The sequence below is a fragment of the Meles meles genome, unplaced genomic scaffold, assembly GCF_922984935.1.
Source record: "Meles meles unplaced genomic scaffold, mMelMel3.1 paternal haplotype, whole genome shotgun sequence".
Lineage (NCBI taxonomy): Eukaryota > Metazoa > Chordata > Mammalia > Carnivora > Mustelidae > Meles > Meles meles.
In genome coordinates this window covers 195,047-212,147 of record NW_025721603.1, presented here as the reverse complement: position 1 = coordinate 212,147, position 17,101 = coordinate 195,047, and the positions used below count along the sequence as shown (strand labels likewise).

The 17,101-nt window shown below is 52.8% G+C and overlaps 1 protein-coding gene across 1 annotated transcript in view; it reads left to right on the top strand.

The window, feature by feature from the left end:
- Nucleotides 1–17,101, top strand: part of LOC123936556 (voltage-dependent N-type calcium channel subunit alpha-1B-like) — a 125,676-nt gene that overhangs the window by 68,411 nt on the left and 40,164 nt on the right. The window contains 6 exon segments of the mRNA XM_045997011.1: nucleotides 1,282–1,442; nucleotides 3,943–4,080; nucleotides 4,823–5,024; nucleotides 5,291–5,455; nucleotides 5,732–5,842; nucleotides 6,241–6,324. Of these exon segments, the coding sequence (XP_045852967.1) occupies nucleotides 1,282–1,442; nucleotides 3,943–4,080; nucleotides 4,823–5,024; nucleotides 5,291–5,455; nucleotides 5,732–5,842; nucleotides 6,241–6,324 (861 nt within the window).

The window sequence follows — 17,101 nt, the reverse complement described above, 5'->3', positions numbered from 1 at the left end:
TCTCCCGTGACCGGGCAGCACCAGCAGCTGTTGTACCGGGAAGGGGAGGGGCTGCTGCGGGGCGCCTGGGTGGTCCAGGGTCCAGCTCCTGGTTTCAGCGCAGGTCATGATCTCGCGGTCGTGGGATCAAGTCCTGAGTCAGGCTTCGTGCTCAGGGGGAGTCTGCTCGGGATCCTTTCTCTCCCTCTGCCCTTCCTCTCTCTCGCTGACTAATCAAATCAGTTACATTTAAAAAAGGAAGAAGGGGCTGCCGAGAGAGGCGGAGGGTCCTGAGGGAGACGCAGGGAGGGCAGGGGCTCCTGAGAAGTGGTTCCTGGGCCGGGCGCCAAGTGTTGGAGGGGCTGAGGTCCTGGAGAAAGAAAGTGTGAGCCCCAGCTTGGAGTTGTGCTAAAATACGGTACGTACCGAGTGTGGCCCTCACTGTGAGGAGTGCTCGCGAATCTTCCACTCGGTTAAACCCACCAAATGGTGCCGTGACGTCGCCCGCGCAGCACGCAGAGGCAGGCCTCGCGACCTGAAGCTTGTGGGGTCGTGGTGTGCTGGGGGCGGGGGCTGGGGGGGCTTGAGGGCAGCCTCAGGTGGGGACTCAGACCTGGGCGGGCAGCTCAGAGGTGTCATGGCCCCTGGGCAAGGGGGCCGCGGCCGCACTTGCTGAGGCAGCCGCTGGTGTCGGAGTCGGCCAGCAGCATCTCAGGAGATGGTCGTGCACCTGCTTCTTTGCACAGCCCGGGCTGCCGCGGGTCCCCTCGGCTCTGAGGGACAGGGACCAGGCCAGGGTCTGGCAGGCAGTCCAGGGCCAGCTGAGCTTCCAGGCGGGGAAGAGCCTGAGAAGAAGCCTTGGTGCTGGTGCTAACAGACGGCAGAGTCACCTCTGGGCTACACCAAAACACGCTTCAAGTCCCCGTGTCGGAGCTGGCCACAGCACTGCGGTTTTCTGCCCCATGCTGGCTCGCACTGATGGGCAGGGGCACAGCGTGCCCCCCCAAGCAGGCCCGGACGCGGGAGCAGAGGACTGGCCATCTCCCCACCCCGACCCTGTTCCCGCTGTGTGGGCCCCTCCCGATGCTAGTTGACCTGGGCTCCAGGCCGGCCTCACGCAGGTGGCCTGTCCTGTGAGTGTCCTGCCAGCATCCAGGCCTTCTGGCCGTAAGGCCCTTTCTCACACCTCCCGCCCTCCCAAGTCCCGGGAGATGCAGCAGCTGTGTTGGGGGATGGGTGGCGGGTCCCTCCGTGGGTCCGGCCGAGGCCCTGGGCCTCTGAGCCGGGCCCCCGCCCCTGCAGGCCGTGTTTGACTGCGTGGTGAACTCGCTGAAGAACGTCCTCAACATCCTGGTCGTCTACATGCTGTTCATGTTCATCTTCGCCGTCATCGCCGTGCGGCTCTTCAAGGGCAAGTTCTTCTACTGCACGGACGAGTCCAAGGGGCTGGAGAGGGACTGCAGGTGAGCCGAGGCCGGGCGGGGCGGGGGAGGGGCCGCGTGGGCCGACTGAGAGCTGCACCTCTGCCCCAAGGCCACACCGGGGACTTCCCGCACGTCTCCCTCAGCAGAGCCAGGGTCCGGCCACTCTGCGGGACATGCTCTTCCTGCCCATGACATCGGGGAGCACACGGGGGCCACTGCGGTGGCCGGAGGGCTCCAGGCCAGGCTCTGAGATCAGGGGCTGCCCTCTCTGGATCTGGCCCCACCCCACAGGAAACAGGAGGGGGCGCTCGGTTGGGGGGGCTAGGGGAAAGGGAGGTAGGGACTGGGGTGGGTGCTGAGCAAGGCGGCAGGGGCAGCTCCTTCTCCCCCCGCAGGCGATGGTCCCCGTCGCCTCTGTTCAGGCAGTGTTCTCTGGTGTGAGCGAGTCACCACGTGCCTCCCCCTCTGTGCCTGCGGGGCATGGGGGATGTTTCCAGTTGGAGGCCTTCCTGACTCGTCCGGGGCACGTGTGCTCGGAGCACACGTCTGCGGTTCCAGGACGGCGTAAACCTGGCGGTCGGTTGCAGGGTTGTGCACTGTGTTTCTGCAGGTGCTGGTAGACGTGTGTGAAATCATCTTCTGCCATGCGGACGAGCGCTCCAGGCCTGCACTGCATGGGCAGACTTGGGCTTTCTGTCTTGCGCTCTTCAGCCTTTCTGATGTGGGGCTGGTGGCCCTTCTCTGTGGTGTGATTGGTGTGGTAGCCAGTGATGCTGGGTCCTCCCCAGGTGATGGGCCGCTCAGTGTCCCAGGAAGGGTCTGGGCACGGCTTCCCCTGTTGTCCTGTATGGGTTGTCTTTCTCTCTCTGACTGATTCGTAGGAGTTTTGTAAGGTCCTAGATCGCCATCCTTTGTCAGATCTATGGGTTACGGTTGTCTTTTTCTCCTTTGTGGGGTGTTTTCAACTTTTTAAAACGTGTCTTTTCAAAAACCAAAGTCGTGATTGTAGTTTGGGCCACTTAATCTCTGTTACATTTAATGCTCTCTGTGTCCTGTTCAGAAAATCTATCTGAAGGTCAGGGAGAAGTCCCCTTACGTTTTCCTCTGGAAGTTTTATTTCTGCCTCTCCCGTTTGGATCTGGGGTCTCTCTGGGGTCGATTTCCGTGTGTTAGGTGAGTGTGGACACAGGCGGGTTTCTGTAGATGGGCACTCAGCTGGCCAAGCACCATCTGTTTGCAAAGACCCATCCTCCCCCCCATTCCGTGGTCTGCTTTGTTTTTACTAAGCTATGATTCCTATGACTCATCCCCTGGAAGTTCACAGTTCCGTCATTTTTTAATGCATTCACAGATAGGGCAACCGTCACCACAGTCAACTGTAGACAATTTCATAAGTTAAAAATAACACAAAAACTCCCATGTTCTTTGTTACCATCAGCTCCCCATCTCTCCCCTCAGCAACCGTGAATCTATTTTTGTGCCTTTACAGATTTCCGTGTCCGTCTAAAGGAAATCATAACTATGTGGTCTTCTTGGTCTAACTTCTTTCCTTGTTGAGGTCACCTGCGCTGTACCATGTGTCCGAACATCGTTGCTGTTTATGGTTGGATTTTATTCCGCGCTGCGGGTGTGGTCCAGCATATCTACCTTGTCCTCTGTCGACGGGCATCTGGGTGGTTTCCGTCCTTTGGCTGGTGTAACTGATGCTGCCATGAAGTGTTTGTGTGGACGGATGTTTTCATCTCTCTGGAGTGGACGCGTTGCCCTGGAGTTGATGGGTCCGTGCAGATTCTGCTGCCCCGTCTCAGGGACCGCGGGGCTCTTCCGGCACGGCCGACCCGGCCTGTGTTCCCAGCAGCCGTTGGGGAGAGTCCTCATTTCTCCACATCCTTGCCAGTTCTTGTTATTTTCCTTTTTAAAGATTAATTATCGCCCTCCTCCTGGGCATACAGCAGCATCTCACTGTGGTTTTCTTTTGCATTTCTCGGATGACTCCTGATGTTGGACGTCTTGTGTGTGCGGATCGGACGTTGGTAAACCTTCTTTGGAGAAATGCCGATTCAGATATTTCACCCATTTTTTAAAATAATTGATTATAATTGTTCTTTGTATACTCTGGATCCAACTCTTACCAGAGAGGCGATTTTCCAGTATTTGGTCCCGTTCCGTGTTGACGAGGCTGTGAAACACAAAGCTTTCCATTTTGATGACGTCTGCTTTATCTCCTTCTGGGGTTGGCGTCCCGTCGAACAGTCGTTCCCCTCGTTCCAGGCCCCAGGGTCGTCGTCTCACAGCTTTCTGGTGTCAACTCTCACCTTCGTGTCTCGGTCCGTCTTGCGTTGGGTCTTGTACCTGGAGGGGGGCGGGGTCCAGCTTCCTTCTTCTGCGAGCAGCCCCCGCTGCCCAGCGCTCTCCGTGGAGGAGACTGCTCTTCCTCCGTGGGACGGGCAGCCCTTCCAGAAGTCAGCTGGCTGTCGACAAATGTGTGTGTCTGGATCCTCTGTCTTCACGCTAACCTCACGTGTGTGCTCGTCCCCAGGGGCCAGTATCTGGACTACGAGAAGGAGGAGGTGGAGGCTCAGCCGCGGCAGTGGAAGAAATACGACTTTCACTATGACAACGTGCTCTGGGCTCTGCTGACGCTGTTCACGGTGTCCACGGGAGAAGGGTGGCCCACGTGAGTGCTCACTGCTCCACGTGGCAGAGCAGGGAGCAGGGGGGCAGCTCGGGCAGGGAGTCCCCACCCTGCGTCCGGGCATGTTTTAGTCACCCGGCAAATGCCCTGTTGGCCCTCTCGGGGCAGACACGGCTCTGCTCTCCAGGAGTGGGAGGAGCAGGAGATCCAGACAAGGTGCACAGCACAGCGATCGCCTGAAAATCGTTTTTCTGAGTGGCTGGAGGCCAGAGGGAGGATGGGGCTCGATATCTCCCTGTCCTGCCCTTCTGGCCCCAGTTAAGGGTGGGCAGAGGGATGTATGTGTTCCGTGCCACACGGGATGACAGGGGACTCCCTTTGGGGCTGGGAGGACCGCCACTCAGAAGGTGGGATCAGTGCCGTGTCTGGAGCCCAGGGCTTTCTAAAGGCAGGTGAAGCTGGGCATGAGCAGGTGTGAGCCAGGAGTCAGCAGGGCAGGGCAGAATTCCCAGGCCTCCTCGTGTCCTGGGGTTAGGACCTCTGGGCCCCGGAGACCGCCCCTTGATGGCTGTCCACCAGCCCTGAGTACAAGCCCGTCGGGAAGGTCATCTGCCTCAGGAGACTACAGTCTTGGGGAGAGGGCTGGGGCCCACAGTCTTGAGTACCCCCTTCCTTTTGCCGTCCCTGGGTTCAGGTATGGAGGCCTCACCTGTCATACAGGTCTTGACTTTCCGTGGCTCTGTCCTCGGGTCCCCCTGACACTTGGTGTTTGCTCTTGGTGCAGGGTCCTGAAACACTCCGTGGACGCCACCTATGAGGAGCAGGGCCCCAGCCCTGGGTACCGCATGGAGCTGTCCATCTTCTATGTGGTCTACTTCGTGGTCTTCCCCTTCTTCTTCGTCAACATCTTCGTGGCCTTGATCATCATCACCTTCCAGGAGCAGGGGGACAAGGTGATGTCTGAATGCAGCCTGGAGAAGAACGAGGTGGGTGGCGCCCTCTTCTGCCTCACGTGCACGTGGGCCACAGATGCTCTGCTGGGCCCCCCCTGATGGGCCACGGAGGCAGAAGCACTGGGCTTCCCTTCCGCGTGGGGCTCACTCATTGCTACAGAGCTGGCGGCCAGCACGGGGGGCGGGCAGAGGAGGAGGCTGGCCCAGGCTGCCTGCGAGGGTGGAGGACATGGGTGGGATGCTCTGGTGTGGGGGTTCCCCTGCCCCCTCCGGGTGCTCACTGCCCCTTCCCCGTGCAGAGGGCTTGCATCGACTTCACCATCAGCGCCAAGCCTCTGACGCGGTACATGCCCAGGGACAAGCAGTCATTCCAGTACAAGACATGGACATCCGTGGTCTCGCCTCCCTTTGAGTACTTCATCATGGCCATGATCGCTCTCAACACGGTGGTGCTCATGATGAAGGTGTGTGGCCTGGCCCGGGGGCAGTGTGGGACGGCTGGGCTGCGAGAGCGCCGCCGTCGCGGCTGGTCACATCCTGGGCAGCATCGGATGCCTCCTGTAGCCCCGGGCCAGGGTTCTCTGTGGGCTGAGACAGTGTGTCCTGGAGAACACGGGGAGAGCAGGGACGGCTGTCCCCACCTTGGGCGGGTGCGCAGCTCTCGGTGCTCTGGCAGGAGGTCAAGGTGGGGTGTCGTGGGGCTGCCGAGCCTGCGGCTGATGGCGCTCATTCCCACGCAGTTCTACGACGCGCCGTACGAGTACGAGCTGATGCTGAAGTGCCTGAACATTGTGTTCACGTCCATGTTCTCCATGGAATGCGTGCTGAAGATCATCGCTTTTGGGGTGCTGGTGGGTGCCTTGGCTCCCTCTTCGCGTTTTGGTGGTCTGCACTCTGGCTCCCTCTCTGTAAGGGACCCTTCCGGGACTCAGAGCGTGGAGCTGGGAATTCCCCGAGCCCCCAGAGCAAATGCGACATTGCCAGGGCCCGGAGGAAGGGGCTGCTTCTGTGCTCTCAGCTGCCTGAGCTCCGCCCCAGCCCAGCTCCCGGAGACAGGCGGGGCCATGTTCCTCCTCTCTGGACGGACAGCGCTGGGTTCTGCACCTGCGCAGACCCACAGGTGTTTGCTTACCAGCCGGGGCGGCCCACCTGTCCCTCTGCCCCTTTCTCGATGAGGACACTTCCTGCGACGCCGCTCCTGGCTTCTGCCTTGCTGGCCTCCGGCACTAACTGCTCTTTTCCTCTCTAGAACGATTTCAGAGACGCCTGGAACGTCTTTGACTTTGTCACCGTGTTGGGAAGTATAACTGATATTTTAGTAACAGAGATTGCGGTGAGTAGCGTCTCCTGTCCTTGCTCCAGGGCCCCAGGCTGGTTTCCTTCTGGGCGGGGCTCCCTCGGTGTACCTCCGGGTCCTGAGTGCTAGGCCCCCTCTCTCCTGCCCAAGGAGCCCCCGGAAAGAAGAAGGCTTCTCTCCAGAGGGCAGTTGAGGATTTGGTATTATCTTGGGAAATGCATTTTCTTGGATTAGAAAGTGGTTTCCAAAAGGTCTTCTGGTCTGGTGGCCTGAGAGTCACGTAGGGGCTCCATCAGTAGTGACTGACCAGGAAGACAAGAATCTTAAATCTGCATGTGTCTAAGAAATCGAACAACTTGGCACCAAATTACAGGAAGTGAATTTAGACTATTTTAGAATATCAGGTTTGTTTTACGTGTGTGTGTGTGTGTGTAAATAAAATGAGGTCCTCGTCCACATCATACACGGATTATGGGCAAAAACTGACCACATGCTACAGCATAAACTTGTCTCAACCCATGTCACAGAATCTGAATTCAGGCGATAGGCTTTGAGTACAGTGCATGAAGTTAGAATTAAATGGCAAAACGTCTCCTCTCTGTCTTAGACTGGGCTCTCCGGCAGCCGGCGCGGGAGTGGGGTCTCCGACAAGTCGTTCCAGGAAGCGTTCCCAGGCAAAACCGCGCGAGTGGGGTTTGGGGAAATGGGTGGTAAGTGAAGGAGCATCAGGAGTGTTGGGTCTGGAGCCCAGTGTCGGGTGAGTTTGGTTCGTCCCCCAGGGGGCCCAGAGACAAGGGGGCCATGGCTCAGAGCTCTTGCTTCTGCGCTGGTCGGTCCACAGCTACGGGCTGCACCTGGGGTCCGGTTGTCAGATGCCTCCAGCCCTCCTGAGGGCACCCCATGCGACGGCTCTGCAGCCCTGGGGAAGAAGGAGTGCCAGGCTCCACGGCGACAGGGCTGGACAGCAATGCCCGGCCGACTGCTGTGACCCCGGCCCCGCTCAGCTCTGCCACTTCTCACACCGGGCTCACGTCCCTTGTTCTTCAGGGTGGTGCTGGCCTCCGTGTCTGGGGCAGGTGTCGGGAACCACCTGGAGCTAGTCGCGTCCAGGTGAGGCTCACGCACTTGTTCTTCCTGTCCCCCCTTGGGGTGGCCTGACTGGTGGCCAGCCTGCTGTGGCGCTGGTTCCTGGGCCGGATCAGGGAGCCTCCAGTGAGACCCTGTGTGGCCCAAGCCCCAGCTCGTCACAGTTGTGTGGTTCTGGCTGACATAGTACCCCAGTCGTGATTACGACTGTCACAGAGCATCTGGAAAGGCCCTGGCGAATCCCCTGGTTTCCGGATAGACGTCTTCCTGCCCTGTGTGTTGGTATCTCGGCCCTTCTCAGTGACCGACATCAAACACCCTGGCCAGCCCGGAAGCTCCGCTCGGCCTGCTGGTCTTATGGCACGAGAGGCAGCAAGTGACGGGGGGCCACCATGACAGCATTCCACAGTGGAACACTTCGCTACCCCTTGAGCCAGGACCTCTAGATTGGCCAACGAAACTTACGGAGATGATGGGAACTCAGTCTGACGTGGGTGGCCGCAGGGCAGTGAGGGGCCACCCCTGCTCCCCGCTCTTGCTTTCCGGGCCTGTACAACACTGGGACGCCAGCACCATCTCTTGTCTGTCCGCTCACCTTGAAGGACGTATCCCAGCCCGGGAGGCAGGTCACCAAGCCGGCACTTAATCTGGGCCTTTAGGAGCCTCTTCCAGGAGGTTCCCACCTCCTGAGGGATGCAGACTGGGGTACGCCCGTGGACCCTGTGTCGCCGTCTCCTGTGTACCTGCCTGTGCGTGCTCTGAGCGGATGTTACGTGGAACCCAGTTGGGTAAATTCGATGCTGGTGCAGGCCAAGGTGTTCCCTCAGCAAAGACAGACCCACACCCAGAGTGGGAGGGATCGCAGTTGAGACAATCCACCGCCACTTCCAGCTGAAATGGTTCCCCCATAACCAGTTGTCACCAAGTGGCTGGTTGGCAGCCTAAAGCACGGTGTGCCGTAGAGGCCTCCTTGACTTGCGCGCACAGCAGGCTGCGTGTTAGGTAGGGCCGTGGCTGGATCGGCTTTGCTGAGAGGGAGCTTCCTGAGCTCAGGCACAGCTTTCCCCTCAGCAGGTCACTGCACTCGCAGATCTGCTGTGTGAACATGGGGCTGGTGAGGGTAGAGGCTGGCCGTCATCTCTCGGGTCAACCAGCTCAAGGCCTGTTTTTTGGTGCCCTGTGGCTGTGGGTGCTCTGGGTGGGCACTGACGTGTAACGCACGGTCGGCTGGGCCCATCTGGATGCTTTTCCTCAATTTCCGTTCCCTCCGGAGCCGTGGCTAAGCTTTAGCTCTTGCCCGCGGTCTTGTCGTCAGTACCACAGGCAGCTTCTTTGTCCTTCCGGGCCGTGGCTGATCAGGTTCCCCACCGGGTCCTTCGGGTCGCCTCTGGGTGGGGTTCTAGGGAGGCTGCCCCCGTGTATTGAGCCAGCCGCTTCAGAGATCAGGTTTGAGCTTCTTCTCCCGGCTTTAGGATCATCTCAGGATATGTTGGGGTGGGGGTGAGCTAAGGAAACAGGTGCAGCAAAGGTGAGAGGCCTGGGGCACTGGGCCACCTGTCACGTGACTGTGTCCTCTGAATGTGCTTGGGTTTGGCCCTGGATGCAGCAGTTCCACCATGACACCGATCGTTGGCAGGCCTGCCGCACACACTCCTAAGGACAAGCAGCGGAGCCGTGGACACGGCTGTCTCACGGTCAGACACGGTCTCCACCAGGGCCCAATAGCCAAGAGCGGCCCCTTCCATGGGTGATGTCTTCAGCCAATGGCATGGCCTTGCTCCAGAACTGTAGGTGTTTGCATTGACCTTTCTCCGCGGGCTTTCCAGGAACTCCACACGGCGTGTCTGCCTGCCGTGGACGCCCGCACCGTGGAATCTTGCATCTCCCGGCCCAAGTGATCGGGCTTCTGGTACTGCAGCATGGGTCTGCATCTCCCTGCTCTGAGTCCTCTCACACCTGGCAGCTTCATGTCACGTGATAAATGGCTCAAACAGTATTTCCTCAGTGATGCATGGCATCATCAAACTCAAGGAAGCCTGCCAGGAGTGGGGAGTGTGAGGTGTGAAAACCAATTTGTCTTGCCTCATATCAGTGATTGTAGTAGTTGTATGCATTAGCTTTCTGCCTAAAATATCATGAAAGATCATCCTAACCCTAAACAAGGTCCTTTTTTTTGATATTTCAACTTTATTTTATTTTTCCAGTGTTCCAAGTTTCATTGTTTATGCACCACACCCAGTGCTCTTTGCAATACGTGCCCTCCTTAATACCCACCACCAGGCTCATCCAACCTCCCACCCCCGTCCCCTCCCAAACCCTCAGTTTGTTTCTCAGAGTCCACATCTCTCATGGTCTGTCTCCCCCTCTGATCTCTCCCCACTCACTTCTCCTCCCCAGCTCCCATTGTCCTCTGTGTTACTCATCTCCACAAGTAAGTGAAACCATGTGATAATTGACTCTCTATGCTTGACTTATTTTGCTCAGCATAATCTCTTCCAGTCCCGTCCATGTTGCTATAAAAGTTGGGTATTCATCCTTTCTGATGGAGGCATAAAACTCCATTGTGTATATGGACCACATCTTCCTTATCCATTCATCCGCTGAAGGGCATCTTGGTTCTTTCCACAGTATGGCGACTGTGGCCATTGCTGCTATAAACATTGGGGTACAAATGGCCCCTCTTTTCACTACGTCTGTATCTTTGGGGGTAAATACCCAGTAGTACAATTACAGGGTCATAGGGAAGCTCTATTTTTAATTTCTTAAGGAATCTCCACACTGTTCTCCAGAGTGGCTGCACCAACTTGCATTCCCACCAACAGTGTAAGAGGTTTCCCCTTTCTCCACAACCTCTTTGTCAATTTTTGCCATTCTCACTGGTGTAAGGTGGTATCTCAACATGGTTTTGATTTGAATTTCCCTGATAGCTAATGATGATGAACATTTTATTTCATGTGTCTGTTAGCCATTTGTATGTCTTCTTTGGAGAAGTGTCTGTTCATGTCTTCTGCCCATTTTTTTTAACGTGATTATCTGTTTTTTGAGCATTTGAGGAGTTCTGTATAGCTCTTGGATATCAGCCCTTTGTCTATATTGTCATTTGCGAATATCTTGTCCCATTTCGTGGGTTGCCTCTTTGTTTTGTTGACTGTTTCCTTTGCTCTGCAGAAGCTTTTGATCTTGATGAAGTCCCAGAAGTTCATTTTCGCTTTTGTTTCCTTGGCCTTTGGAGACATATCTTGAAAGAAGTTGCTGTGGCCAATGTCGAAGAGGTTACTGCCTGTGTTCTCCTCTAGGATTCTGATAGATTCCTGTCTCATGTTGAGGTCTTTTATCCATTCCGAGTTTATCTTTGTGTACAGTGTAAGAGAATGGTTGAGTTTCATTCTTCTGTACACAGCTGTCCAATTTTCCCAGTACCATTTATTGAAGAGATTGTCTTTTTTCCACTGGACGCTTTTTCTTGCTTTGTCGAAGATTATTTGACCATGGAGTTGCAGGTCCGTATCTGGACTCTCTACTCTGTTCCACTGGTTTATGTGTCTGTTTTTGTGCCAGTACCACGCTGTCTTGGTGATTACAGCTTTGGAGTAAAGCTTGAAATCAGGCAATGTGACGCCCCCAGTTTTGTTTGTCTTTTACAACATTTCCTTAGCAACTTGGGATCTTTTCTGGTTCCATACAAATTTTAGAATTGTTTGTTCCAGCACTTTGCAAAATGCCAGTGGAATTTTGATCGGAATGGCATTGAAAGTATAGATGGCTCTAGGCAGTATAGACATTTTTTTAAGACTTTATTTATTTATTTGACAGATCAAAAGTAGGCAGAGAGGCAGGCAGAGAGAGAGGAAGGGAAGCAGGCTCCCTGCTGAGCAGAGAGCCCGATGTGGGGCTCGATCCTAGGACCCTGAGATCATGACCTGAGCCAAAGGCAGAGACTTAACCCACTGAGCCACCCAGGTGCCCCAGCAGTATAGACATTTTAACAATGTTTTTCTTCTGATCCCTGAGCATGGAATGCTTTTCCATCTTTTTGTGTCTTCTTCAATTTCTTTCATGAGCCTAAACAAATTCTTGAAGTGAGTAGAAAAAGAGTGAACACCCCTAACTACTGATATGAGACTAGTACAACCTGGACACCAGAATTATTTAAAAAGCAGAATATAATAAAGGAAGATCATACTCCATGCTCATTCATTAACACTGAGTAGAATGCATTAGAGAGTCTAATGTAGATTCACAGATCAAAGGATACTGTTAATGTGGTCCTGTCATTGGTGCAGAGAAGATGTTCAATAAAACTCAAATTGTATTCATGATGGAAATTATTAGCAATGTAGGAATTATTGACTTGAGGAAGAGAATTTACCAAAAATCCTGCACTAACATCATACGATGGTGGAATTTGGAAAGAATTCCCTTCAAAATTAGGAAAAGACCATACCATAAGCTCTCCTTCTTTTCAACATTGAACTTCAGGGCCTGGTTGGTTCAGGAAAGTGAATGTCAGCCCCATGAGGATAGAGGTGTTTGTCCGGTTCACTGCCACGTTCCAGGGCTTGGGTGTTTGGTAGGCACTTGCTGAGTGAACGAGACAAGAAAAATAAGTAAAACACCCAAGTATTAGAACAGAAATAGGCAAAGTTGCTATTACTCCTAGATAACATTATTATCTGTAGATGAGATCTGGAATCCTCTCGAGCCAAGAAGAGCGTTCAGCACGGCTGCTGCGTGGAGCGCCCGAGCGAGTGGTTGTCTGCAGATCATGGCCGCACCAGCCGTCCCACCCATAGCCTGACGACATCCGAACACAAGATCCTTATGTGGAAAAGTCCTAACCCTCGGTGACAGATAGGAAAGGAGACTTAAGTAGACGGTGTTAGCACGTCAGTACTAAATAGTGTCAACTTCAGAGATGGTTCTGCCCAAATTGATCTGTAGATTCAATGTAATTTCAATAAGTGAATTTGTTTTTGTTTTGGAAATTGGCAAGTTGCTTCTAAAATTCATCAGAAAGGGCAAAGGCCCCCTAAATACTCAAGATCCTTAAGAAGCAGAGGGTGCTGCTGGGGCAGTGGGCGTGGAAAGGTGCTGTTCTTGTTGGTGATAAGACTTCGTACAAAGCTAGAGTGTTAAGACTGTGGTGCTGGCTTGGGGGAGAGTAAATGAGCCAATGGAAGGAATCAAGAGCTTAGAGTCGGAATCACTCGTGTATGGAAACTTGATATATGACTGTGCTGCTTAGTGGTGAGATAATTCAACAATCGATGCGCGTATAATGATGATCAACATAATGAAAGATGGAAATCGGATCTTCATCCATTCACAAAAAAGCTATTTCAAATGGATGAAAATACTTAAATATAAGAGGAAAAACTTTAAAACTCTTAGAAGAGAATACAGGAGATTCTCTTTAAGACCTCAGGATAGGGACCGATTGCTTAAGCAAACTATAGGAAGCACCATCCATAATTGAAAAGAAAATTCTACAAGATGAAGAGTTTCTGTTCATCAAAAGAAGAAAGGGCAACCCATGAAGAGGAAGGGGGTATTTGCATCACATTCCTGCACTTATCTGTTACGAATCCCTTATAAATTATAAATGGATGAACCCATTATCCATTACCAATATTTATGCACTGCCTGTCACGTGGTAAGCAGTATTCTAAGTGCAGGGACAAACGATGAAAATCTCTGAGTTTCATTCCAGTAAGAGAGACGCAGTGTCACACAATGAGAGGCACTGGGAGAAGGCTAAGCCGTGAAGGGTTATGAGGCACAGGACCGGGGGCGGGGCTTTGGTGGCTGTGTGCCCAGAGGAGATGCCACTGACTTGGTGACCTGCCAGTGAAGATGTCTGGGTCTGTGAGGACGTGGAGCCGGGCGCCTGGGGCAGCGGCCCCGAGCCTCACCCACCTGCACCTGCTGCGTGACGAGGGGCGGGGGAATGGGGAGAAGGGAAGGATTTGCAGTCGCAGTCAGTTTGGGATTTTATTTAGAGTGAGGTAGGAAGAGGAGGGACATGATCTGCGTTTTCAGACCAGACGTCTAGCGGAGAGTGTAGTACAGGGCAAAGGCAGAAGCAGCTAGGTGGGTTAGGGCTTAGCTGGTCATCCCAGAAGCAGACCCCAAGACAGTTCAGTGCAAGTCATTCATTTGGGAGGTGACCTCAGGAATACCAGGGAGTAAGGAAGTGGGCCAGGGGAGGGAGGCGGCCGGAGCGCCTTGTACTCCGAGGGCAGTTACCACCGTGGGTCCTCACGGGGAGCCCTGAACCTCCGTTATCCCTGCAAGCGGCAAGGCGACCGGTCTGTTTCAGCAAGTGCTGTCAGCCACTAGCCGACGGCTGCTGGTGCGGGGAGGCCACGGAATGTTAATTCTCAGACACCTGTGTCCTGGTCTGGGAGAATACGAGCGCCATGCAGGGGGCCCGGTGGAGGGGCTGGGGGCTTGGGCTCAGGTGAGAGGCCGTCGCTCTGGATGTGTTTTCCAGTAGAGCTGCGGCGTAGCAGCGCTCGGTGACAGCTGAGGCAAGAACGGCGTCCGATCTGAGCGTGGGGACGTGGGTTGGCTGTCATTGGAGTGGGAAAGACTGGGGGACCAGGTTGGTCGTGCACCGTTTGTACATGTGGTCTGGGTGCAGCGTGCGCGCGTTAGGGTGGGTCGCCTGCTGGCCTTCCAAAGGACTTTTCCAACAGGCCGTTGGACAGATGTGCCGGGAGTTTGGAGGAGACATTCATGCCAGTCCTACGCTGGGGAACCATGAGACTGTAGGGGCAGATCAGAGCCGTGAGACTGGATGAGGTCAATGACAGAGAGCAAGAATGAGCTCCTCGGGCCTCGGTTGTACTGACATCGATTGACAAAGGCGTGGTCGGAGGGCCGAGAGGTTTTCTGAACCATTAGTGAAGTTAGTGTCCAGAATGTGCAAGGCCCTTCAGTGAATCATTAAGAAAAACAGAAGTAGGGATCGGTCAAGATGGCGAAGAAGTAGCAGCCTGAGACTACATCAGGTAGCAGGAGATCAGCTCGATAGCTTATCTAAACATTGCAAACACCTACAAATCCAACGGGAGAGCGAAGAGAAGAAGAACAGCAACTCTAGAAACAGAAAATCAACCACTTTCTGAAAGGTAGGACTGGCGGAGAAGTGAATCTAAAACGACGGGAAGATAGACCGCGGGGGGAGGGGCCGGCTCCTGGCAAGTGGTGGAGGAATGGAGCACAAAATCAGGACTTTTAAAAGTCTGTTCCACTGAGGGACATTGCTCCAGGGGCCAAACCGGGGTGAAGCCCACATGGGGCCAGCGTGGCCCCAGGCCCCGCAGGGTCACAGAAGGATCGGGGGTGTCAGAGTGTCGGAGAGCTCGCAGGTATTAGAACGGAGAAGCTGGCTGCAGAGACAGAGCCGAGGACTGAACTCTCAGCTTGGGGTTACCTTGAACTGGTCGCGGGCTGGGTGAGCTTGGAGCACGGCTAGAGGCTGGGGATACGGGAGTGATTGAGTGCTGTCCTCTGGGGGCGCACTGAGGAGTGGGGCCCCAGGCTCTCGTCTCCTCCGGGCCGGAGACTGGGAGGCCACCATATTCATTCCCGTCCTCCGGAACTCTACGGAAAGCGTTCAGGGAACAGAAGCTCCCAAAAGAGAACCCGAGCCGATTACTTAGTCCGGCCGCCGGTAAGGGCGGTGCAATCCCGCCTCGGGCAAAGACACTTAAGAGTCACTACAACAGGCCCCTCCCCCAGAAGATCAACAAAATATCCAGCCAGGACGAAGTTCATCTATCAAGGAGAAAGCAGATTCAATTCCTAAGACAGCAGAGGAATTCCAGAGGAGGAGAAAGCAAAGCACGGAACTCATGGCTTTCTCCCCATGATTCTTTAGTCTTGCGGCTACTTCAATTTTTTTTCTTTTTTCAATTTTTTTTTCTTTTTTTCAATTTTTTTTCTTATTTCTTTTTTCTTCTTCTGCTAAATTTTTTAAAACTTTTACCCTTTTTTAACATTTTTTGACTAGTTCATCTAAATATATATATTTTTTCTTTCTTTTTTATATTTTTTTATTTGTTCTATTTTTTAAATTTTTTTCTTTCTTTTTTTTTTTTTCTTTTTTTTTCAGAAGCTGTTTTTATCCCCTTTCTCCCCCCCACAATTTGGGGTCTCTTCTGATTTGGTTACAGCACATTGTTCCGGGGTCTTTGCCACCCTTTTAGTAGGTTATTTGCTCCTTCATATCCTCTTATCTGGACAAAATGACAAGGCGGAAAAAATCACCACAAACAAAAGAACAAGAGACAGTACCGAAGGCTAGGGACCTAATCAACACAGACATGGGTAATATGTCAGATCAAGAGTTCAGAATGACGATTCTGAACATCCTAGCCGGGCTCGAAAAAGGCATGGAAGATATTAGAGAAACCCTCTCTGGAGATATTAAAGCCCTTTCTGGAGAAATTAAAGAACTAAAATCTAACCAAGTTGAAATCAAAAAAGCTATTAATGAGGTGCAATCAAAAATGGAGGCTCTCACTGCTAGGATCAATGAGGCAGAAGAAAGAATTAGTGATCTAGAAGACCAAATGACAGAGTATAAGGAAGCCGAGCAAAAGAGGGACAAACAGCTACTGGACCATGAGGGGAGAATTCGAGAGATAAGTGACACCATAAGACGAAACAACATTAGAATAATTGGGATTCCAGAAGAAGAAGAAACAGAGAGGGGAGCAGAAGGTCTATTGGAGAGAATCATTGGAGAGAATTTCCCTAATATGGCAAAGGGAACAAGCATCAAAATCCAGGAGATGCAGAGAACCCCCCTCAAAGTCAACAAGAATAGGTCCACACCCCGTCACCTAATAGTAAAATTTACAAGTCTTAGTGACAAAGAGAAAATCCTGAAAGCAGCCTGGGAAAAGAAGTCTGTAACATACAATGGTAAAAATATTAGATTGGCAGCAGACTTATCCACAGAGACCTGGCAGGCCAGGAAGAGCTGGCATGATATATTCAGAGCACTCAACGAGAAAAACATGCAGCCAAGAATACTCTATCCAGCTAGACTATCATTGAAAATAGAAGGAGAGATCAAAAGCTTCCAGGACAAACAAAAACTGAAAGAATTTGCAAACACCAAACCAGCTCTACAGGAAATATTGAAAGGGGTCCTCTAAGCAAAGAGAGAGCCTAAAAGTAGTAGATCAGAAAGGTACAGAGACAATATACAGTAACAGTCACCTTACAGGCTAATAATGGCACTAAATTCATATCTCTCAATAGTTACTCTGAATGTTAATGGGCTAAATGCCCCAATCAAAAGACACAGGGTATCAGAATGGATAAAAAAACAAAACCCATCAGTATGTTGCCTACAAGAAACTCATTTTAGACGCGAAGACACCTCCAGATTGAAAGTGAGGGGGTGGAAAACAATGTACCATGTTAATGGGCATCAGAAGAAAGCTGGGGTGGCAATCCTTCTATCAGATCAATTAGATTTTAAGCCAAAGACTATAATAAGAGATGAGGAAGGACACTATATCCTACTCAAAGGGTCTGTCCAACAAGAAGATCTAACAATTTTAAATATCTATGCCCCTAATGTGGGAGCAGCCAACTATATCAACCAATTAATAACAAAATCAAAGAAACACATCAATAATAATACAATAATAGTAGGGGACTTTAACACTCCCCTCACTGAAATGGACAGATCATCCAAGCAAAAGGT